The sequence below is a fragment of the Pipistrellus kuhlii genome, unplaced genomic scaffold (assembly GCF_014108245.1).
Source record: "Pipistrellus kuhlii isolate mPipKuh1 unplaced genomic scaffold, mPipKuh1.p scaffold_m20_p_149, whole genome shotgun sequence".
Lineage (NCBI taxonomy): Eukaryota > Metazoa > Chordata > Mammalia > Chiroptera > Vespertilionidae > Pipistrellus > Pipistrellus kuhlii.
In genome coordinates this window covers 81970-107401 of record NW_023425459.1, presented here as the reverse complement: position 1 = coordinate 107401, position 25432 = coordinate 81970, and the positions used below count along the sequence as shown (strand labels likewise).

General features: G+C 45.8%; 1 protein-coding gene across 10 annotated transcripts in view; it reads left to right on the top strand.

The window, feature by feature from the left end:
* The window catches only part of PTPDC1 (protein tyrosine phosphatase domain containing 1), a 73108-nt gene extending 58821 nt beyond the window's left edge, over nt 1-14287 (top strand). For 5 of the 10 annotated variants that reach the window (XM_036437674.2, XM_036437669.2, XM_045581664.1 and 2 more), the window contains 3 exons: nt 3414-3599; nt 9673-9783; nt 12462-14287. In XM_036437674.2, the coding sequence (XP_036293567.1) occupies nt 3414-3599; nt 9673-9783; nt 12462-12578 (414 nt within the window). In that variant the 3' untranslated portion in view covers nt 12579-14287. Of the gene's footprint in view, nt 1-3413; nt 3600-9672; nt 9784-10587; nt 11888-12461 lie in introns of those variants that run through there. The other 5 variants (XM_045581662.1, XM_045581663.1, XM_036437668.2 and 2 more) reach the window with 5 other exon arrangements.
* The last annotated feature ends 11145 nt before the right edge of the window (nt 14288-25432 follow it).

The following is a 25432-nucleotide window of genomic DNA, read 5'->3' as shown; positions in this document are numbered from 1 at the left end:
TACACATTTTATATTTTAAAAAAACTTGTTAGCCCTGCTTACACTGTTTTGTGTCCTTCATTGAAGACTTTTTTTTTTTTTAACTTTTAAGTGGTGAATGTCTTTCCATGTCATATTTCAGCAGTCTTAATGTGTGCACAGTATTTCATTAAATGGGTTTGCCATAATTTATTTAACCTATTAGTATTGACCACAGTGGTATAACTAAATCTTTATTCATTTTCATTTTTCTTAGAAAAAAATCAAAAGTATGTACTGTCAAAGCTATATGTTTATCATATTGCTAACAAAATTGTTTATAATCATTTTTTCAACTTGACATACCACCATTGGCTATGTTCTCTCTTTGTCATTGTGATAGGCAAAACTTGGTATGTTTAAATTTTTCTTTATTAATTTTGTATTTTGTGGATTATATCTATGAGGCTTTTGCCATTGAGTTGCTTGTCTTGTTTCTTACTAATTTATAAGAATTCTTAATAGGTTCAACTTAGTCATGTATTTTGCAGTTAAATTCCCCAGTTTGTAGTTTGCCTGTTAGAGGTCCATTTTTTGACAAATTTAAAGATATATTTTATGTAGGGGGGCGCAGGGGGAGAGAAGCAATTAGTTACTTACAAGGGAGCTCCCGTAAGACTGTCAGCTGGTTTCTCAACAGAATATTTGTAGATTAGAAGGGATTGGATGAAGTATTCAAAGTGATGAAGAGTAAGGACCTGCAGCCAAGATTATTCCACTCAGCAAAGCTATCATTTAGAATTGAAGGACAGATACAGAGAGCTTTCCATACAAGAAGAAAAAAACAAAAAATTTTCATCACCAGCAAACCAGTATTATAAGAAATGTTAAAGGGTCTTCTTTAAGAAGAAGGGGGGGGGGAGATAAAAAATATGAATAATAAAATGGCAATAGATATATATCTATCCACTACTTTAAATGTAAATGGTTTAAATGCTTTAATCAAAAGACATCAGGTGCCTGAAAGGATAACAAAACAGGACCCATACATATGCTGTCCACAGGAGACTCACTTCAAATAAAAAGAAAGACACAGACTTAATGTAAAGGTGTGGAAAAGATAGTTCATGAAAATGGCAATGAAGGAAAAAAAAGTTTGGATAGCAAAACTTACACCAGACAAAATAGACTTTAAACATAGGCTATAACAAGAGATAAGGAAAAACCTAGCAATTACACTTCTGGATATTTATCCATAATAACACAAAGCACTAAATCAAGAAGACATATACATCCGTAGGTTCATTGCAACAGCATTTACAATAGCTAAAATATGGGAGCAATATAAGTGTCCAACAGATGAATAGATAAAGAAGTGGTGCATACATACAATGGAATATGACTAAGTCATAAAAAAGAGTGAATTCTTACCATCTGCAACAGTATGGGTGGACCTAGAGGGTGTTGTGCTGAGTGAAATAAACCAGACCGAGAAAGGCAAATGTCAGATGATTTCACTTGTATGTGAAATCAGAAAAGGAGAGCAGGCAGAACAGAAAGAGATTCACTAATACAGTGAATATTGATGCTTGCCAGAGGGTAGAGGACTTGGGGGACTGGGTGGGAAAGGTGAGGGGAATAAGAAGTAAAAATTGGTAGTTACAAGTAGTCACAGGGATGTCAAGTACAGCATAGGTAGTATAATCAATACTGTATGGTGTATGATGGGTACTAGATTTATCAGGCAATCACTTTGTAAGTTATACAAAGCTCTAATCTGGGCTGTACACTTGACACTAATACAATATTGTACATCAGCTATAATGAAAGAAAAAAAAAATTTTTTTTTAATAAAATGGACATGAGCCGAAACAGGTTTGGCTCAATGGATAGAGTGTCGGCCTGCAGACTGAAAGGTCCTGGGTTCGATTCTGGTCAAGTGCATGTACCTTGGTTGTGGGCACATCTCCAGGAGGGGGTGTGCAAGAGGTAGCTCGTCGATGATTCTCTCTCATTGATGTTTCTAACTCTATCCCTCTCTCTTCCTCTCGTAAAAAATCAATAAAATATATTTTAAATAAAATAAAATGAACATGATTTAAATGGCATAATGCCGCCTTGTCCCTATACTAGGCCCTTTCATGTCTTTTATCTCGTGATTTTCACAATAATTCTTTGAGGCAGATGATATAATTCACAGGTTCTTTGTTAAATCTATTATAGTCCTTATGAATTAAGTATCACAGATGGGGAAACTATGGGTCCCAAGGGTCACATGTCATGCTTGCAGTCACATGGTCTGCATGCCCCAGAGCCAGGCTACAACTCATGTGTTTAATATTTTTCATCATTCTCATGTCTTTCATAATTCCACTGAAGATTTCAGAAAACATATTGATGTAACAGTCATTTAGTAAGAGGGTCTTTGAGTTTGTTGTTTCTGCCCAGCCTGTTTGCTCAAGTTGACTTATTTATGCCAGAGGACCCTGATGGCATGAAGAAACATCACAGACTGGGTGGAGCAGTCCTAGTGGGAATGCCTATTTTGCCCCTTTCTCGATTTGGGCTCCGGGGCTAGTTATTTTATCTTTCCTGAGCCCCAGTACATTTGTCGGTAGAGGGAATTGGGTTGCTGTAGAATCAGGTAAGTCATGTATCAAGAGTTCCTATCATAAGGAAAGTGTTCTATAATTATAGAACGGGTGAATGAATGAATGGCAGCAATTACTATGATTACTATTATTGCAACCATATTTCATTTACTAAAACAAATTAAATGTTCTGTCGGAAATTAAAATTCTTATCTCACTTTTCCCCTGTTCTCTGTGAGGCAAAGTTTTAAAATCACCTGCAGGCTTGTGGAGTACTAGTAAGACTTCCTAGTTGTTTACACCCTATCAAATTTCAGGGTACAGTGCTTATTGTTCGTTAAATTCTACATAGGATTCTAAAAAAGAATTTGAAAAGTACATTTATCAACTTTTGGGGGATACAATTTAGTTTCAGTCAGAAGCTTTTCCTTGTCCCAGGTTAATTTGCAAATATCCTCTTATTTATAACTTTTCATCTACCATTCTACTTCATTGCAGCAAATATTTCTCATTTGTTCGACAAGACCCTGAAAAGGCAGACTCCCTTCCTAACCGGTTCCTGCAGTTTCTGCGTGAAGTGGAAAGCTTAGGTTAACTAAGCCGTTCTCTGCAGCTAAGAGCTTTAGCACACCTCAGTCTGTGGGGCAGGGATGCAGTTCATAGAGGGAAACTGAGGCTTAGAGAGGGTCAGTGTCAACCCAATGCGCCTCCTGGAAGTGGTCTTGGAGGGGCCCCAGTCTTTCTCCAGAGACTTTCTTCTGGATAGCTTGAGGTTCATCAGATGTCAAATGGTGCCTGCTTCTTCTCCCTTCTCTCTTCCTTCTTATCTCTCCTCTCTCTCTTTTTATCTTCCTTTCTTTTTAGAAAGAGCTAAATTCCCGAGACGGAGCTTGGGAAAGAATATGTCATGAGAGGGATCCTTTCATCCTGTGCAGTTTGATGTGGTCGTGGGTGGAGCAGCTAAAGGAGCCTGTGATAACCCAAGAGGATGTGAGCATGTTGGCTGACAGATGTGCAGATGCTGCAGATGCACTGTTTCTATTAGAAAAGGTAAAGTAGCTGCTGGACCAGGTGATGCAATCTATATATATAAAGAGATAGTAGGTAAATCGTCCAGGATGCCATAATGTCGCAACCACTCAGGAGGAGGCTGCGTACACAGGTGGGCAGGAGGGGACTGTGAGAGGTGAAGCGAGCCACAGGTGCCGCGGTAGCCTGAACAGCCCCAGAGCGGAGACAGGGCCAGCCTCCGCACGTGAGCTGCAGAGGAAACCTTTTCTGACTGCTCATTGGTTAAACTCCTGGTACAACACTCGCAGTGGTCTTGGTAACTTGGGTAATAAATCAAGAAGGAGATCTAGGGTTTTTCTACCTCACTCCTGGAGGAAAAAATGAAGGTCTGCTGCTGGAAGAGCTAAGAAATGTCATATCCTGCCCTAGCCAGTTTTGCTCAGTGGATAGAGCCTCAGCCTGCAGATCACAGGGTCTGGGTTTAGTTCTGATCAAGAGCATATACATAGGTTGCAGGCTCCTCCCTGGCCAAGGCCCAGGTCAGTGCTCATGCAGGAGGCAACCAAAGTGTCCTTCTCACATTGATGTTTCTGTCTTTCCCTCTCCCATGCTTTCTAAAAATCAATGGAAAAATATCCTCAGGTGAGGATAAAAAAAGAAAGAAATGTCATATCCTATGAAAGAAGCATCTTGAAAATGCCTGACGAAAGTTGTCATTTTTTCATGGTGAAGGGACTGCCAGTAGTGGCAGCAGCAGCGGGGTGATCAGCCCGGTCGCCGCCTACAGAGGGAGGCTAGACTGCAGCTTAGGCCCCCTCCCTGCAGGGAGTGGGCTTAAGCTGCCAGTAGGACATCCCCTGAGGGCTCCCGGACTGTGAGAGGGGGCAGTCTGGCTGAGGGGCACCACCCCCCAACCCAGTGCATGAATTTTGTGCACCAGGCCTCTAGTTGATTACATAAGTTCACACATTAAATAAATAAATAAATAAATAAATAAATAAATAAATAAATATCGTATTTTTCGGACTATAAGACGCTCCGGACCATAAGACGCACCAGTTTTTAGAGAAGGGAAATGAAGAAAAAAAGATTCTGAAACAAATAGTGTCCTAAAATATTTGCATTAAAACCCAACATCACAGTCATAAACACATGTAATCAACCCTGTAAAGTAAACAGCAGCATTTAGAACCATTTTAGAGCCGGGCAAGCACACAGAGACCACACAGAGCCGGGCAAGTAAAAAAACTTTTTTTTTTTTTAAGTATATGTGTAGGCTGTATTTGGACCATAAGACGCAGGGACTTTTTCCCCCCACTTCTGGGGGGGGGGGGAAAGTGCGTCTTATGGTCCGAAAAATACGAGATATAGATATAGATATAGATATAGATATATATATGTGTGTGTGTGTGTGTGTGTGTGTGTGTGTGTGTGTGTGTGTGTATGTATGTATAAAGGAAATTAACACAGAACCCCATATCTGGGTCTAATTTTAAGTTTCTATGTTTAAGTTTTTCCTAGTAATACCCAGTATTAACATTTAGAAGATATAAAAATAAAAAGAAATGCCCATAATCCCAAGAGAACCACTTTAAACATTTTCACGTCTTTCAGACTTATTACCACATATGTTAACTTGGTAAAAATCATTTCATATACAACTTTATGCTTCATTTTTGCTCAAAATTATAACTGGTATATTTCCATGTTTATTGTAACATTTTCATAAATGTTAACTTGATGGACAGGTAATACTCTAACACTGTGGGAATATGTTATAATCAACCATTTTCACTTTCAAGTATTCATCTCCACTTATTTACCACTAGAGGCCCAGTACATGGAATTCATGCACAGAAGTGTGTCCCTCAGCCCAGCCTGCACTCTCTCCAATCTGGGAACCCTTGAGGGATGTCCAAATGCCCGTTTAGGCCCCATCCTACCACCAGAATCGGGCCTAAACAGGAATTTGGACATCCCTCTCACAATCCAGGACTGCTGGCTCCCAACTGCTTGCCTGCCTGCCTTCCTGATTGCTCCTAAGCACTTCTGCCTGCCAGCTTGATCATCCCCTAATCACTCCCCTGACGGCCTGATTGATTCCTAACTACTCCCCTGCCAGCCTGTTTGCCCCTAACTGTCCTCCTCTGCAGGCCTGGTCCCCCCAACTGCTCTCCCCTGCAGGTCTTGTTCCCCCTCTCCCCTCTCCCCCTCGCCCAGCTGCCCTTCCCTGCAGGCCTGGTTGCCCCCAACTTCCCTCCTCTGCTGGCCTGGTCATCCCTGACTTCCCTCCCTTACAGGCTTAGTCCCTCCTAAGGGCTTTCCCCTGCTGGCTATCTTGTGGTGACCATCTTGTGTCCACATGGGGGCAGGATCTTTGCCCACATGGGGGCAGCCATCTTTTGTGTTGAAGTGGTGGTCAATTTGCATATTACTATTTTATTAGGATAGAGGCCTGGTGCATTGGGGAGGGGGGGGGGGGGGGGCTGGTTTGCCCTGAAGGGTGTGCTGGATCAGGGTTGGGGTTCCCTTAGGATGTGGGGAGGCCTGAGAAAGGGGTCTGTGGTAGTTTGCAGGCCGATCATGTCCCCGGAGACCCAAGCATAGGCCCTGGTATCTGGGATTTATCTTCCATAATTGAAACGTTGTAGCCTCGAGAGGAGGCCAAGGCAGGCCAGGGCTGGAGAAGCTTGGGTTCTTTCATCACCAGGGGAAACTCAAGCCTTCTGCTCTTTCCAGCTTCGTGGCTGCCACAATTTTTGTTGGGATTTATTTATCTTCTATGATGAAAACTTTGTATTCTTTTAAACATTGTACTAAGTAAATGTGATATTCCATCTGTGAGGTTAGTATTTTTAACAAAATTGTGGCCTTAAGAGGTTATATAATTAACCAAATGTCATGTTGTTAAGAATTAGTAAAGTTTATGAAACCCCAGTCATAACTAATAAATGTCCTCTATCACTGAACAAGTATATTTAATGACATAAGGAAATGCTTGTAATAAATTACTGCATGAAAAAATATCAGGCTATATTCAATTTCTCTAAGGATATAGGACTACTGACACTCTTAATACTTTTGCTAAGTTATGTTTTTCTAGGAATTAGTTCAATTGATTTATCATTTCAATTATATCAGCATAAAGTTGTTAATATCCACTTATTGTATTTTAATGTTTGTAGGCACTGCAGTTGATGTCCTTTTTTATTCTTGTTTTTGCCTTTTTTCTTGGTCTTGGTGGGGGGCTTATTAATTTCATTAGGCCTGTCAAGGATTCTCTCATCTGGTTGCTTTTCATTAAATTAATTTCTGATCTTTATGTTTTCCTTTCTTCACCTTCCTTTGCTTTTAATTTAATGTCCCTTTCTAATTTCTTAAGATCAGTTCTGATAATTAATTTTGAGCCTTTCTCATTTTTCTAATATGCACATTTAAAGCCATAAAAGCTCTTGTAAGTGTGGTGTTAAGTTATTCATCTGTAAAAATGGATATATAGTATTTAAAAAAATTATTGTCATTCATTTCAGAGATTTCTCACTTTCATTAACTTCTTTAACCTATGAACTATTTAGAAGGATGTTGGCTAATTATCTTTTTGGTATTAATTATCAGCTTAATTCCACTGTGGTTAGTCAAGAAATAACCTATATTATTTAAATTTTCTTAAATTTGAATTTGAAAGTAGATTTTTGTCTCAGACTTTGGACAATTTGATAAACACATTCTGTGGTGCTTGAAAAGAATGTGTGTTTGACACTAGCTGGGCACAATGTCCATTCGGTCATTTGTTAATCGTGTTAGAATCTATATCCTTATTGATGGCGTATTTGCTTTTTCTATAGTTACTGAGAAGGATGTGTTAAAGTCTCCATGATGTGGATTTTCCTATTTCTTTTATTTTGCCAGTTTTTTTTTTCTTAATGTATTTTGAGATCATGTTTTTAGATTCTTTCAAATTTAGAATTATTGTATTTTCTTTTTAGACCTACTTTTATCATCATAAAATGTCCATCTTTATGTCTGTTTAGTAATGCTTCTTGTCATAAAGTCTGCTTTGTGTTATAGTAGTGAAGATAACACCAGCTTTCTTTTTGTTAGTTTTTGCATGGCATATATAATTTTACCATCCTTTTAGTCTCAATCTCATTTATTTATAATTAATCTTTTTTATAGGATTGAGTGGTTTATATTTAATCTGACAGTCTGACAACCATTTCTTTTAACTATTTATTTTGATCTATTCATACTCAATGTATTATTGATATATTTGGGTTTAAATTGATCATCTTAATATTTGTTAAATATATTGATTTTTCTTTTTCTTTTTCTTTTTTTTTTTTTACAGAGAGGAAGGGAGAGAGATAGTTAGAAACATCGATCAGCTGCCTCTTGCACAATCCCCACTGGGGATGTGCCCGCAACCAAGGTACATGCCGTTGCCTGGAATCAAACCTGGGACCCTTCAGTTCGCAGGCCATAGCTCTATCCACTGAGCCAAACCAGTTTCAGTCGAAAACTTTGTATTCTTGAGTGGAGGCCTGGGGCGGCCAGGGTATGTGGAAAGCTTGGCTTCTTCCATTGCTGGGGAAACACAAACCTCCTTTCTCCATAGCCACAGCCATCTTGGTTGGGTTAATTTGCATACTCACTCCTGATTGGTAGTGGGTGTGGTTTGTGTATAGCGGAGTGATGGTTAATTTGCATATTACTCTTTTATTAGATAGAATAAGTGTATAATGTGAAGAGCCGTGAGGTAGGTTGGAATATGCACTCATTTGTATTTTCTGTGAAAGGGAAGTGTGTCACATATATATGTATGTAGTCCTTGTATAAAAGGTAGAAGACTATAGAAGGAAAACAAGACCCCCCAATAGATAGCAATGGTGATTGCCTTAGGGAATGTACTAGGAAGACAATAGATCTAGGGAGGGAGGGAAGGAGACTGACTTGTCATTGTACAATAGATCCTTTTTACAATTTAATATTTTTAACCATAGAGAAATATTACATTTTTATTTAAAAATAGGCTTTGTTTTTATTTTAGGAAACTGCTATCTCATAATCAGCCTTGCATTACCTATTGTGCTGCCATGTGTCTCATTTCCACATCTGCACTACTGCTGGTGAACGCAGACAGGCAAACACTCAGTGGTATGACGCACAGCTTTAAGATGAGATGTTTCCTGTATTGGGAGTCCTCTTCTGCTGGTTTCTCAGCAGGGAAATTACAGAGATGAGGCTGGAGAGCTGTTGAGAGAGGCAGTTACCCTTTTGGGTGGTGGCAGGCCAGGCCCTTGCTGAGATGTAGATTCTGTGTTCACCTTTGTTCACCCCTTTGGCCCTGAAAGGTAGAGGACCCGTTTTACTGAAAAGGGAAAGTGACATACTGCCCCAGGCCCACAGCCTGTGTGGGAGCAGGACTCAAGCTCACTGTTCTGGCACATCGTGTGCTTCCATCGTCACTCACTCCATGCCCATGGGTAGGTGTTGGCATCATTTCAGGGGCTTACTTCTGTCAGCGTCACTGTTGTGATCTTGTGTGCCTGGGTGTTTCTGTGTCTGAGCAGATGTCCAGGTGCAGCCAGTGGCTCTGAGGGCTGTGTGCACTGGAGCTCACTGGGCAGGGCGAGGCTTCTCCTTTGTTTCTCTAAGTGCACGGCCCCAGGAATCAAGTCCGGAGGTTTTGTCAGAGACCTCCTAAAGTTCCCATGCTTCTCGGGGTCTGCCCGTCTCTCTTGACACCCCTCCGTGCTCCCCAGGGTCTGCAGGCAGCAGGGCGAGCAGGTCCCTGGTTGCCGTGACATGTCAGCATACACAGCCCAACTGATGCCATTGTGTCCGGAAACCGAGTGGATCATCCCTTCAGTTCACTTCAAGGAAAACATTTCATTTGAAATTGTGCTTCATGTAATAGCTAAGCAGCTCCTAAAAGCATTCAGACACATGACAGTAAACACTGGCAGAGCCCTTGGTAGAGAGTGTGGTGGGGGGGTGTTAAAAGCACTTGGTCACATGCCAGTTCCTTGCTCTCCACTTGCTTTCAGTTTATTTCTTGAGGCATTTTTCAAAAAAACTTGTTTGATTTCAATTTCTGAAAAAAACAAAACAGGGCCAGCACCAGACTATCCTCTGTGTGTTGCACTGCCTGGTGAGCCTGCAGCCGGTTCCCGTGGATGTGGAGGAAGCTGTCCTGGCCCACGCCATCCAAGCTTTCACAAAGGTGAGTGGTGCTCTCCCTCCTTCAGACACAGCAGCATGATCTTTGCAAGTTAGAATTCAGAGGTCAGCTGCCTCCTCTAAAATAAAACTATTCGCTATGGCTCTTCCGCAGGGAAATGTGTTAGACATTTCTTGAAAATAGTTGCAGACTTTTAGCTAAAATTACCCATTTTCTAACAGTGATATTAGAAAAAGCTGACCTGGGGGGGGGGGGGGGGTTGTAGGAGAACATTGAAACAAAGAGCTTTTATAAAGAGAAACAGTTGGGTATTGAAAAAGTATTTTAAATGATGTGCCAGTAGGAGTCAGAGAATCTTGTTGTTGAGCCAGTTCTACCTTGGGTTTGAACAAGAAATCATCTAGTGAGAATGCACTGACGATTCGGTAGTATGTCCTAGTTGGCAAATCCTAAGCAGAGAGTAAAAAAACGTTTCCTTTCTCTGCACATCCTTCTGGCTTACAGCAGTCTTTCCTGGCTGAAGAAGAGTCGGGGGCCTGCCAAGTGAAAAGGTTTCCCTTGCCCATTCAGTTAATTTTTTGGTACTTCTCACTTATAATACGAAAATGTCATTAAGCAAAGAACCCAGCTTTTCAATGAAGGTGGCTGCAGTAAACACTAGTGATGATACCAGTCATTATCTGTACCATTCACCAGTCCCCTCCGCCTGTGCTCTTTCTAAAGTGATACTATTCCAGCAGGCTTTCTTGTTCCCCATCTGTAGCTTCATGGCACTAGGTTCCCAGAGTCAGCAGCTCAAACTCCAATCACATGATCCTCTACATCAGTTTTATTACATTTTCATAGGCCTTTATAGACCAAGAAGCTACTTGTGTGGGGAAGGTTGTGGTTTGGTGTTTACCAAAGTAAACAGTGCAGATTGTTAATAATGTTATTAATGTTAGTAAGTTTCTGCAAATATGATAGACAATATAATGAATGGTTAAGATAAAAATAAGTGTCTGACTTAACTGAAAATAATACTTAATATTGGCCTCTCCAAATTTCTTTACAACTTCTTTTGGCCTTTTAGGGGGATACTAGTGAAGAGTTAACTATACCAGTTGTCCAAATCTGTCTATAAAAATGTTAGGAGAGTCCCTGGGTCTCCCTGTGCACAACCACAGGAGCAGTCTGTCCTGGGCTTCCCAGGTAGAAAAGGCCATGTCTCCCCTCACGCAGAGCTCTGGGCTTGCTGCAGCCCCAACTTGGGATCCTCGACTATGATGCAAATGCCCTGCTTGTGCAGCATCCACCTGTGCCCTCCGCATCGCCCCCTTGTGACCTGGAGCAAAGGAACCCACGTGTGATTATGTTGTTCAAGTTACAATGTTGTTAGTCTCTGGCCCAGCAGTCTAGTGTCTCCTTCCAGTGTCCCCAGGCCAGCAGATGTTAGTATGTGAGCAGAGTGAAACCCCAGACGCTTCCCAGCCCTTCACAAGGAGATAGCCCTCCCTCCCTCCAGGTGCAGGAGGAGGGAGCCCTGGCCAAGGGGTCTGATCCTGTCCCAGGAGTCACATGTTTCTTTGGGAGGAGGTGGGGAAGCATGGTCATTGCTCTTGTTCTCCATCCTGCATCACTCCTAACCCTGCAGTACAGGGAACTTGGGCAGACAGTTTGCATGTGTACATGGTGCCTTCCCACCAAGGAAACTGCTACATGTCAGGCTCTCATATTTAGTATTCACGGAAACCTGAGGAGATGGGCATTGCGGCCTCCCTCTTACAGAGAGGTCAGGGATGACCCGAGGCTGCATGGCTGGCAGGTGGGAGGCCAGGCTCCTGTTCAGGTCACCCCTGTGCAACACGTAGCTAGTGCACATTGTTTTCATGAGGAGTCCTTGCTCTTATATATTATATGTCACTGACCAGGTTCTGGCTCCAAAACACACTGCACACTCAGTCAGCTTCCTCACAGTGTCTAAGTAGACTATATATACAGGCACTAGATTTAAGTCTTGGGTTTTCATTGATCATTTTGTCATTGATGTAATTGGCAATTCTAATATGTAATTAAAATGAATGTGTGAAATGTATTGTGTATACTTTTTTAAAATATATTTTTATTGATTTCAGACAGGAAGGGAGAGGGAGAGAGAGAGAGAAACATCAATGATGAGAGAGAATTATTGATCAGCTGCCTCCTGCACTCCCCACACTGGAGATCAAGGCCTCAACCTGGGCCTGCGCCCTGACCAGGAATTGAGCTGTGACCTCCTGGTTCCTAGGTCGCCATTCAGCCACTGAGACACACTGGCCTAGCATATTTTATATGCTTTTAAATTTATGTATAATTTTTCCCTGACCAGTTTGGCTTGGTGGATAGAGTGTGGCCTACGGACTGAAAGGTCCCGGGTTCAATTCCAGTCAAGGCCACATGTCTGGGTTTCAGGCTCCGCCCTGGCCCGGGCCCTGGGTCAGAGCACATACAGGAGGCAACTAATCAATGTGTTTCTCTCAACTCACCATTTTTTTCTGTCTTTCCTTCTCTCTTCCACTCTCTAAAAATCAGTGGGAAAATATCTTCGGGTGAGGATTTTAAAAAGTTCATTAATTTAAAATTTTTTATATATGATTTTGCTAATAAGTGTTATTTTTCCCCCATCCCATTTCTTCTCTCCAAAAATAGACTGTTAAAATTCTTGTTACAGTGTCCTGAATGTAAATTTTCTTTGTCACCAGGTTAATTTTGATTCTGAAAATGGACCAATAGTTTACAATACCCTAAAGAAAATATTTAAGCGCACACTTGAAGAAAAAAGAAAACTGACAAAAGACAGCCTTACGCCTGGTGTTTAGTGCAGCTGCCTCTCCCTTCTTGGCGACTGTTTCGGACCAGAAGACCCATCGGCATTTCTGTTCATAGATGAACAAGGTCAGGCGTGGAGCTGCTTCGTCTCCCAGCACTCTGCTTCATGCTCTTGGTTTGTGCTAAGTATGACTGCTTCTGTTTGGAGCAGTTATATATTTTAAGATATCGTTGAGCTACATTTTTGTGTTTAAAAATTGCCATAAAGTTGTTGCCACTTTTATTTATTTAACTGAATTAATATTGTTGCATTACTATTTCAAGTAATGTATGTTTACATCCTTATTCTTTTGACATTTTGGAAAAAGCTGTAACTCTTCTTTCCAGAACAATTACCTTGTTGACAGAACTCTTTCTACCATTGTTACCAAGTAGATTTCAGCAGTAAAATGTCAGTGTGTATCCATCCCTGATGCATGATATAAGGAAGTCACCAAGTGTCTTAAACCAAGTGTTTCTTATTTCTTAAGAAGGTTGTTGATACAATGTTTTTAAAGGATTTTTTTTAATTGTTGAAATCTTTTTTTTCCTTTTTATAGATCTGGCAAAGGATTTCAAAATGTATTCTTTTTCAGAGTAGTTTAGTTTTGCTGTTAAAGGAATGACTGTGAGATAGTTGCAGAAACTAGACTTGCTCAGGCTTCTAGACAATGTTGCCAACCTTTGCTGTCACAGGAGACAGGAGTGGTTCTCTCACATCATGCCTTATTCCCACTCCCCTGGGCTGCTGCTGAGTCAAACATCTTTACAGAGAAACTGGGATCAGGGGTGGGCACTGTGGGAAGCTGCTCTGAAGCAGGACTCCACAGAAAGGCCGGCCTCGTGGGGCAGGCTCTGCAGCCCTGCTGCCCAGGCACTGCAGCCCTCCCCAGTGCCATGTCTGTTCATGCTGATGGTGTGACAGCGTGAGATCTGGCCCAGACCTCCCAGGCTATAGACCAAGTTGCCTTTGACTGCCTTTTGACTAGCACAAGTAAGATTTTTAAATTGAATTTGACCCACTTAGGTTATATTCGCCCTACTAGCTTTAGATAAGAACCTAAAGTGGTTCCTTGTAGAACCAAACTATCCGTCAGCTATTGAAGCCATAACTAATATTCAAATGAACAGGTGAGGTACCTAGGCCAGGCCAGAGACTATCAAAAGTTTTTCCCAAAAAGGGTGATATTAATCAAACCATTTCAAACTAAAGAAACTACTTAATCATAAATACAGAATATAAGAAAAAGCTAATTTACAACAAATGAAATTTCTCTAACTTCTGCATCTGTGAATCAAGCTCTAGCACATTAAAGATATTTTAGTCATTATCAGTCTTACTAACTCCGTTGGCAAACACTAAATGCCATTTTCTCCCACACTGTTTGTATTTTCTTAGGAAAGCAAATCCAATGAATTTTAATGGACCGGGTTGTCCATTCCTGATATTTCTCATTTTCAAGTGCCTGATCTAGGAAATTAGGGGAGAAGACAATTGCATTTATCCAAAGATACGTTATTAAAATGTTTTGTACCAAAAAGATCTCTGTTCTCTTCTCATTCAGTCTCATGTGGGCAAGTGGCACCGCGGCTTATCTGATGGTGTGACCCCAGGGCACCTCTAAAATCTAAGTGCACCACCAGCAAGGGAGAGCTGATGGGGGGATTCATTAGGCTGCGTACACTTACAGGATCCATTGGAATAAAAGTGAAAAATAACCCAAACCCTCATCTTGTACTTCTTTAGCTTGAGAGTCATGCATATCCTGATGCAGTTTGTGGTTAGACTATCCTGATGGGCAGACTGAGTTGTGGGTTGAACAGGCAGCTAGCCAAGCTCTCCTCCATTCCGAATCTGTTGGTTCAGAATGACCAAGGGTGTCGGGGGACCCGGGTTGGAGAATTCTAAGAGGAATGAGCAAGGAAAATAACCATGCTCTCTTCCTCCTGAAACCACCTGCCTACGGAGCTTCGAACCAGGTAGAGCTGCCCAGCATGGAGGGCCCCATCAGGGACCCTGAGGCTCTCTTAGCATTCAACTCCATGATGCATCATAGAGCCTCATCTTGTCCATAGTGCAGTGGAAATAGCCCACATTTCTGGTCCTCTGGAAGAGGCTGGACTGGCTGTGCTACTCTCATAGGATCTCTAGCCCAGCACTTAGGAAGGGAGTGATTTCTGCCACTTCTGGGTTTTGCTATTTTGTAGCATTGGCTGATGCTCTTTGAGATAAAGTAATGCTGCTTCAAAGATTGCTTTGTGTATTTGCATAACTCAAAAGTACTGTGCTGATCATCTTAGTCATATCTTTAATGAGCCTCCCGGTATTATCTGAGAAAGATTATGTGCTTTCATCACTCTAGGTTCCGTGAAAATAGCAATATGTCAGAGTTAATAGACATAAAGTTCCTATTTTCTCTTTAAGTGGAGAACGCTTCTATGCCTGTTGCTATTTCAGACTATTCTCTAGTCTAGATGTCTGAAAAATGTTCCAGAAACAGTTTTATAGACAGAGTGCATGCCTTAAGTTCTTGATATTTGAAGGGCTACAAATAGTTTGGGGGCTTGTTTAAAAGTGACTGTTTACTCATAGGATCTTTGTTCCAAATTAATAAGCATTGATGTATTTTCAGTGCAAGTAAACCAAGAACAGCATTCCCTTTGATGCTTTTTGTTTGTATAAATGTGGCCCAGGATTAGCACCTTATTTTAAGTTGTTCTTTTCAATGTGAGGTGGTTGAATATTGTATACGGATAAAAATAGCATGACAAAAGTTTCACAAATCCTATTATGCAACAGTGCATTATTTTTTAGTCACGCTTTTAGGCATGAGCTGATCTTTGATTAGCCCAGCACTGACAATAAAACTGATTTATAAATAATCACAATGGGGCCATTTACTAGTGGAGCTGTGGGGAAGCTTCATTGCAAGCCAGCCAATAAAATATTATACACACACACACACACACATACACATATATGCCTAAGTGACCAGCCAACCGGCTAGAAGCTATGATGCACAATAACCACCATAGAGACGCTCAATGTACAAGCATGGAAACATGGAACAGAATGATTAATCTCATAGGGAAAGGGAGAGGGGAGGGCAGGAAGAGATTAACTAAAGACCTTATATGCATACTTAGGGGCCTGATGCACGGATGCGTGCACCAGTGGGGTCCCTCGGCCTGCCCTGCGGGGATAGGGCCGAAACTGGCTCTCCAACATCCCCTGAGGGATCCCGGATTGCGAGGGCACAGGCCAGGCTGAGGGACCCCACTGGTGCATGAATCTGTGCACTGGGCCTCTAGTGTAGCAATAACACTTTTTAATATCATAAGCCCTTTTACACTGAAAATGAAAGTGTCAGACCTGGCTGGTGGCTTGGGTTGAGCATCATCCCGTGCAGCACAAGGTTGCCAGTTCAATTCCTAGCCAGGGCACAATCCTGGGTTGCTGGCTCAATCTCCAGGAGGGGGCCTGAAGAGGGCAGATCAATGTTTCACTCTTGTATCGATGTTTCTCTTTGTCTCTCTCTCTTCCTTTCTCTCTTAAAAAATCAATTAAAAAATCTTTAAAAAGAGTTTCATATATCTACTGCAACTTCTATCACTACAGAAGGCTGTATGCCCTTGCTGCCTACCTTTCTTGGTTATAATGAAATAGAATCTTTTGCTCTTAAGATTGCCTATTTGGAGAAGTAGTTGTGATTTTGGAATAGGTTCCTCCTTACATGACCATTTGATCTGCAAATACAACTTGGTTTTCACTCAGTGGATTGCTTTGTCATTTTCTTTCTCTTAAAAAGAAAAACGTAGCCGAAGCCGGTTTGGCTCATTTGGAGCGTCGGTCTGCGGACTGAGGGGTCCCAGGTTCGATTCCGGTCAAGGGCATGTACATTGGTTGCGGGCACATTCCCGGTGGGAGGTGTGCAGGAGGCAGCTGGTCGATGTTTCTCTCTCATCAACGTTTCTGGCTCTCTGTCCCTCTCCCTTCCTCTCTGTAGAAAATCAATAAAATATATTTAAAAAAAGAAAAATGTAAACCAGACATTGAATTAGGTCTAACCAAGGTGAAATGGCCATTGCTGTAGGTGAAAAAGACCAAATATTGGCCATTTCAACCAAATACCAAATGCAGTATTTCTGGGACCAGTGGATCGTCTCCTAAATGATTTTGGCAAAGTTAATTAGATTAGATGACCAATTATTTTCTGAGACTATTTTGTATGCTCACAGTAGAGTTCTAATACAAGTGGAGGATAATATGAGACATGTTGTTTCAGCAACAGGTTTGCCTACTCTGTGCTTGGCCCTCTGCTGATGCTGGGGACACTCAGGAATCATATCCCCCTTACAGCCAGGAGCCGGGTCTAGTGCACGTCCACATGGACCCCGTCACTTGTTCAGGCCAGCTTCTCCCTCTGTCAGCACTCTAATTGAATTCTGTGTTGTCAGCACCTCGCTGCTCCTTCAGTCCACACTTCACTCTTTCTATACAGTGCTGAGTGGGTAAGTCTCAACACTTTATCATTCTGTCAGTTCAGAATGTCCTTCCAAACTTGGCTTTGATTCCTTGGAACAGAATATGTGCTAATTAGCTCTTTGTTAAAGGTAATTATATTCAGCTACGTGACTATCCCATATCCCAGAGAGATGGGGAGGTACTATGGGCTGAATTATGCCCTCCTAAAATTCTGTGTCGAATTCCCAACCCCTAGTACCTCATAAAGTGACTAAATTTGGAAATAAGGTGTTTAAAGGGGAAATTAAGTTAATATGTAACTAGAATGGGCTTTAATCTAACATGACTCACAAAAAGAAGAGATTAGTACACTGACACACACACAGAGAAGACCTTGTGAAGATACAAGGACTAGACAGTCATCTGCAAATCAAGGAGAGAGCTCTCAGAAGAAACCAGCCCTGCTGACACCCTGATCTCGGACTTCCAGCCTCCAGGACTGGGAGGAAATAAATGTCTGTTATTTAAGTTGCTCAGTCTGTGGTATTTGTTCTGTACCCCAAGCTGACAGAATAAGACTAAATTGCTGTTCCTCCTCAGTGTACATACTGTACCTTGTGTGTGTTTCTCTATAGTTTTACCTCAAACTTGGTTTTGCCTGTTTTTAAACTTTACATAAATTGAAAAATGCAGTGTGTATCCTTCTGTGACTTGCTTTTGTTGTTCAGCACACACATTTATCTGGGTTGATGTGTGATGCTGCAGTTCACAGGTGCTTACATGGCACTCCATGTGTGGATACACCATAACTTATACCTTTGGCTTGTGATAGACACTGGCTGGTTAATATGTGTACATGAATATAACATGTGGATGCACTGCAAGTGTCTCTAGGCTTTGTTGCTTAGGGTGGAAGTTATGGACGTTGGGGTATGTGCATTTTCAGTTTCCTATCCAGTGACAGGTGTTTCCAAAAATGAGTGTACCCATTTATACCCGCAGCGGCGATGAACAAGTGTTCTCGTTTGCTCCACGTCCTTGTCAGCACTTAGTACTGTCTCACTTCTTGGTTTTTGCCACAACTAGCTGGTGTAAAATAGTGTCCCAATGTGTCACATTATTACATGTCGGAACCATTTGTATTGATACATCCTGTCTAGTGCTTGTTCACTTACACACCTATTTCTCAGAGGGATTAAACACATGGTGCTATATTTGGTGGTTTTCCTTTCTTTTTATCCACAAGACCTGTCACTCCTATTGTTAACGCCTGGCACATGGAAGGGACTCAACAACTGGGGAAGACCAAGAGGTGTAAAGAAGGTGACATAGGCGAGGGGTGTGGAGGCTTGAGGAATGCCACTGTAGGGACCCGGAGATCCCTTGCTTCCCATCATTCCTGTGTGCAGAAGCCCAGGACTGCCAATAGGCACCGACAAGAAAGCTCTGAGGGACACCTGTTCCCTGGCACAAAGGACATCCTACCAGTTGGAAGACTCTTCTGACGGCATCTGCTCAGTCAAACACCAGTGGGGACCACCACCTCCTGCAGCTCCCTACCGCCCCTCCAGGGAAAGCTATTGGTGACCGATCCCCCACATAATGAATCATAATGTAAATATCTGTGTTTTCCGGTGGTCTTAGGCGACCCTGCTAGCAGTTCTCAACCTGTGATCATGACCCACAAATTGAGAACTGCTGCTGTAGAGCCTAAGACCATTGGAAAACATATTTACATTATGATTCATAACAATAGCAAAACTACAGTTATGAAGTAGCAACGAAAATAATTTTATGGTTGGGGGTCACCACAACATGAGGAACTGTATTAAAGGGTTCCAAAAGGTTGTGGCATTAGGTTGAGAACCACTGCCCTGTAGAGATTTATACACAAGTGTTCATAGCAGCTCTACTTGGAATAGCCAAACACTGGAAACCCAGATGCCCAGCAACAGGTAAATGGAAAACTAAATAGTAGTATGTGCAAACGTAGAATGCTGTGCAGCAATAAAGTGATGATCTATTGATACAGTTAGCAACAACAGGAATGAACCTCAACCTAACGGTGCTGAGTGGAAAAGCCAGGCCAAAAAATAAGTTCAGACTGTATGATTCCATTTATGAAAACCTCTAAAATGCAAAGGAATCTGTAGTGAGTGAAAGCAGGTGTGTGGTTGCCTGGCCATGGAGGAATCCCACAGGGCCTGGAGGAGACATTGGGAGATGGACTCTGTCACTGTTTAATTGTGGTATTGGTTTCATGAGTGTCTACACATCAGAAATTACTGAAGGCCCAAACCAGTTTGGCTCACTGGATAGAGTGTCCGCCTGCGGACTGAAAGGTCCCGTTCGATTCCGGTCAAGGGCATGTACCTTGGTTGCAGGCACATTCCCAGCAGGGGGTGTGCAAGAGGCAGCTGATCAATGATTCTCTCGTCAATGTTTCTAACTCTATCCCTCTCTCTTCCTCTCTGTAAAAAAATCAATAAAATATATATATCTTTTAAAATTACTGAAGGGTACGTGAGCATTGTGTGCTAACCCTGGCAGACCACTCAGTTGGTTAGAGTGTTATCCCAATACACCAAGGTTTCAGGTTCAGTCACAAAACAATCCTCAAGTTTTAATCCTTATGTAAAATATTTGTTCCTGACAGATTACATAGCTTCACTGTCCAAAATCCAAAGTCCAAATTTGTTGCTTACATTTCATGGATTCATCTTTAAACAACATCTGGTTTCTGGGATCACATATGTACCTAAATCCCATGAGTGGTTGCTAAACTCTCAATGACTAATTATTAGTATAAACTAATTCTTTCTTCCAAGAAGCCTTTCTTGATTTCAATCAAAGACAACGTTGTTGCCATTTAACACTTACTTTTTGGTAAACTGTGAATGTGAATTCTCAGAATATTTTCTTTTTTTTTTTTTTGAGCCTTTATTTTTTTATATATATATTTTATTGATTTTTTTTGCCCCCCTCCCTCCTTCCCACCCTCCCTCCCACACATCCCCTCCCTCCCTAGAGTTTTGTGTCCATTGGTTGTACTTATATGCTGAATTTAATTAAAGGGCCTCAGAAAGGTCTCTGCCTGTCACCTCCCCACCGGTGTCCCGGAAGTCATCACCGGGGGAATTCTAACAGCACCGCCTGGCCGCCAGCCAGGACTGTGAGTTGGAAAGAGACCCTGTGTGTAATATCAGCCTCAGGCAAATGAGAAACGGTACTTCAGAAAGCACTGTGTCCGAACCACAGAGCAGAACGTTGAATTAAATAGAGGACCGTCTAAATTCATTTCTTCTGGTGCCATTTATTCAGCCCGCGCTCAGGTACCTTCGGAGTCCCCTGGCCTTAGGGACACAGACATGGGCTGGCTCACCAATGAAGGGCAGGTGGCCTGGGAGCACACAGCAGCCCCAGGCGGGACAGCCCATTGCTCCCCGGCCACATTCCTGTGGGGAGCTGGGGGAGGCTCCACAGTGGGGCTTGGCCTACAGATTCCTGGTAGGAAATACACGGGTGGGAATTCTGGATAAAGAAACAATGTCTGGGGGGGCTTCTGGCCTTTTGTTCTGGGGAGACCAAGTCATTCTTTGTCCCTGGACTGTAGGAGAGGAGAGTGTTGGGGGAGAAATAAAGCCAAGAGGCAGTCTAATGCCAGATTTCAAAGAGCCCTCCCCCCAGGACCAGCAGTGGGTGCACTGTTTCCGCCCACAGACGCGCTGATGGACAGGGCGGCAGGACTAGTTTGGGGTCTTCTCTTGGCCCTGGGCAGTCCCTGTCCCCTGGTCCTGGCCTGGCGAGGGGCCTGGCGAGGGCAGGAGCTCTCCAGCTCGGAGACGGCGGTGCCCCCTCCACGCACCCCGGGGCACGAGCTGCACATCTTGGCTGAGGCGTCCCCCAGTGACCGAGAAGAAATGGGGACCCCAGCACCGTCCCTCCCAGCGCCAGGGACCCGGCTTGTCTGGAGTAGCAAGGTCCCCGCCCGCACCCCAAACCCCAGCCGGTCCTCAGCCCAGAGGCAGCACTAGCCGCCGGGCTCAGCCCCGCCCGGGAAGGCGGCACCCGGCGGCCTTGGCTACAGGGCAGGCTGCACACACCCCACCTGCAGCCATGTCCCCGCCTGTGTCCGGGACCAAACAGCCGTGTGGCAGTCCCGCAGGGACGCCAGAGCCTCCGCCCCGCCCCGCCCCGCCCCGAGGTCAGGCACTGCCACCCGGACAGGCCGCGGCCTCCACCCGGCACCGGCCCTCCGGCTCCGGCGGCGGAGACACAGGCGGACCCGGCGGATCCGGTCACAGCGGGGGGCCGGCTGCGCGCCCAGCGGGTCCCAGGAGCGGCTGCGGGGCTCTCCCCGCCGCCCCCGCCCCTGGCCCCCATTTCCCCCCCCCGCCCCCCGTCCCCCGCCCCTGCCTCCCCATCCCTCCCCCGCCCCCGCCCCCCCCTCCCCACCTCTCCCCCGCCCCCGCCCCCGCCCCCGCCCCCGCCTCCCCATCCCTCCCCCAGCCCCGCCCCCGCCTCCCCATCCCTCCCCCAGCCCCGCCCCCGCCTCCCCATCCCTCCCCCGCCCCCGCCTCCCCATCCCTCCCCCGCCCCCGCCTCCCCATCCCTCCCGCCGCCCCCGCCCCCGCCCCCGCCTCCCCATCCCTCCCGCCGCCCCCGCCCCCGCTCCCGCCCCCCGCCTCCCCATCCCTCCCCCCCCCGCCCCCGCCTCCCCATCCCTCCCCGCCCCCGCCCCCGCCTCCCCATCCCTCCCCCGCCCCCCGCCTCCCCATCCCTCCCGCCGCACCCGCCCCCGCCCCCGCCTCCCCATCCCTCCCGCCGCCCCCGCCCCCGCTCCCGCCCCCGCCTCCCCATCCCTCCCCCCCCCCGCCCCCGCCTCCACATCCCTCCCCGCTCCCGCCCCCGCCTCCCCATCCCTCCCCCCCCCCCCCGCCCCCGCCTCCCCATCCCTCCCCGCCCCCGCCCCCGCCTCCCCATCCCTCCCCCCCCCCTGCCGCCTCCCCCGCCTCCCCATCCCTCCCGCCGCCCCCCGCCCCCGCCCCCGCCCCCGCCTCCCCATCTCTCCCCGCCGCCCCGCCCCCGCCTCCCCATCCCTCCCCGCCCCCGCCCCTGGCCCCCACCGCCTGGCCCAGCCCCGCTCTGCTCAGGCCGATCCTCTGGCTCCGCCTCAGCCCGCCTTCCTAGGCTCCCGGCCTGGGCCGCCGAGGGTTCCTTTTCAGTGTCTGCGACCCAGGCGGCCCCGCACCCCGTCCCCCGGGCACCCCGTCCCCCGGGCACCCCGTCCCCCGGGCACCCCGTCCTCCGGGCACCCCGTCCCCCGGGCACCCCGCCCCCCGGGCACCCCGCCCCCCGGGCACCCCATCCCCCGGGCACCCCGTCCCCCCCGGGCACCCCGTCCCCCGGGCACCCCGTCCTCCCGGCACCCCGTCCCCCGGGCACCCCGTCCTCCCGGCACCCCGTCCCCCGGGCACCCCGTCCTCCCGGCACCCCGTCCTCCCCGTCCCCCGGGCACCCCGCCCCCCGGGCACCCCGTCTTCCCAGCACCCCGTACCCCGGGCACCCCGTCTTCCCAGGACCCCGTCCCCCAGGCACCCCGTCCTCCCGGCACCCCGTCCCCCGGGCACCCCGTCTTCCCAGCACCCCGTCCCCCAGGCACCCGTCCTCCGGGCACCCCGTACCCCGGACACCCCGTCTTCCCAGCACCCCGTCCCCCGGGCACCCGTCCTCCACTCACTCGCGCGTCAGCCAAGGAGCGCAGCACCTCCGGCCCCGGCGGGGGAGCTCTGCTGGTCCCCAGGGCTTTCCTTCTGGGTCGGATGGGATGTGCCATGTTTTCATGACCTGCAGCCATGGACACATCATTTCACCCCACCGTGCCTGTTTCCTTGGCTCAGGCAAAAGCTAATTACTTGAGCCTCTTAGGGGTGTGGAGGTTAAATGAGAGAGAATGTGGCAAGTGCTGGGCCTAGGTTCTCAATCTCCTCATTGAGACTAGCCAACCTGCCGAGGAACCCCAAGGCCAGACCAGCCGCTGCAGTCACCCCCTTTATGAAAGGGGCTCCAAGACTAGAGGGGCTCAGAAGCACTGATTTCATCATACTGCGGCTGGCGAACAGGAGAGAGGCAGTGCTCTGGGCTCTGGGCTCTGGGCTCTGGGCTGGAGGCTGCGGACTGCAGGCTGGAGCCCCCGCTCCCCACTGGTCCCCACCCGCTCTGAGAGCTGAAAGGCTGGAGCCAGCATGGGGGTGGGCTGGACTCTGCTGTGTTTATCTGCTAAAAAGACAGCAAACTCTTGAAGAGCTGGGAAGAAAGTATTTTAGGCTTTGCAAGGCCCTGTCTGGCCTCTGTTGCATATCTACCTTGTGTTGTTTTTCTTTTCTTACAATCCCTTCAAAACAAATAAAAAGCCATGTGTGGCTTGCAAGCTATACCAACAGCAGCTGCGGGCTGGATGTGGCAGTTGGCCGTACTTGTCGCCTTCCCCAGCACGCCTGGAGCCTTGGGCCTCATGGAGCTTCCGTGTTTCTTCCATCCTCTGGGCAAAACCCTGCTGTGTCCCTCGGGGCCTGTGTCTCCTAGCCAGGTCCCGTGCCTGTGGCTGCCGTGGATGCACTGAGTACTGCGCTGTCCTGTGTGTGTGTGTGTGTGTGTGTGTGTGTGTGTGTGTGTAGTTTTTCACACGTTTTGCAAACAGTGCTTGGAGCTAACCGTGGGGTGCCAGCTCTGCACCCATGTCAATGGGCAATTGTGCTGTCCTGTGTGTAGAACGTTTGGGCCCTTCTACTACTGAGGCTGCAGACTTCTCACACTTTCGAGGCCACTTCGAGGCACTTTCGAGGCCCACGCTATTATGATCCTTTCCAGGTTAAACCTTTCTTCTGCTCCCCATTGCTTCTCGGACAAAATGCAAACCACTTTGTACGCCATGTAACACCTCCTTCAAAATGTCTTACCTGACTCCTGGTGCCCTACGGGGCCTGGCCCCTCCCATGCCCCGATCACATCTAAGTGTCTTCCCTCTGGCATTCATGTCTATTCCATGCTTCTATGCCTCTGATTCTATTTTATTCACTAGTTTATTTTTTCTTTAAATATCTTGTTCATTTATTCTAATTTTTAGATTCGATTATTGATAGATATGTATTTGTTACCATTTTATTGTTCATATTTTTAAAAATATACTTTATTGATATTTTACAAAGAGAAAGGAAGAGGGATAGGGAATTTAGAAACATTGATGAGAAACATTGATTAGCTGCCTCCTGCACACCTCCTACTGGGGATGTGCCTGCAACCAAGGTACATGCCCTTGATTAGAATCGAACCTGGGACCTTTCAGTTGGCAGGCCAATGCTCTATCCACTGAGCCAAATCAGTTAGGGCTTATTGTTTCTATTTTTTATGTCTCCTTCTCCTTCTCCTCCTCCTCCTCCTCCTCCTCCTCCTCCTCCTCTTCCTCCTCTTCCTCCTCTTCTTCCTTCTCTTCTCCTCCTCCCCCTCCTCCTCCTCCTCCTCGTCCTCGTCCTCCTCCTCCTCCTCCTCCTCCTCCTCCTCCTCCTCCTCCTCCTCCTCCTCCTTCTTCTTCTTCTTCTTCTTTAATACCCTTCAGCATTTCATATAATACTGGTTTGGTGGTAATGAACTCCTTTAGCTTTTTCTTGTCTGTGAAAATCTTTATACGACCCTCAGTTCTTTTTTTTTTTTTTAATTAAATATATTTTATGGATTTTTTACAGAGAGGAAGGGAGAGAGATAGATGGCTAGAAGCGTCGATGAGAGAGAAACATCGACCAGCTGCCTCTTGCACACCCCCCACTGGGGATGTGCCCACAACCACCGTACATGCCCTTGACCAGAATCGAACCCGGGACCTTTCAGTCCCCAAGCCGACACTCTATCCATTGAGCCAAACCGGTCTCGGCCGAACCTCAGTTCTAAAGGAGAGCTTTGCTGGGTAGAGTAATCTTGGTTGTGGGTCCTTACTATTCATCACTTTGACTATTTCTTGCCACTCCCTTCTGGCCTGCATAGTTTCTGTTGAGAAATCAGATGTCAGTCCTATGGGCACTCCCTTAGAGATAACTAACTGCTTTTCTCTTGCTGCTTTTAAGATTCTCTCTTTGACTTTTGCCCTTGGCATTTTAATTATGATGTGTCCTGGTGTGGGCCTCTTTGGGTTCCTCTTGTTTGGGACTCTTTATGCTTTCTGGACTTGTAAATATATTTCTTTCACCAGGTAGGGGAAGTTTTCTGTCATTATTTCTTCTAATAGGTTTTCAATTTCTTTCTCTCATCTCCTTCTGGCACCTTCATAATGTGTATATTGGTTCACTTGAAGTAGTCCTAGGGACTCCTTACACTTTTCTTCATATTTTTGGATTCTTTTTTTCTTTT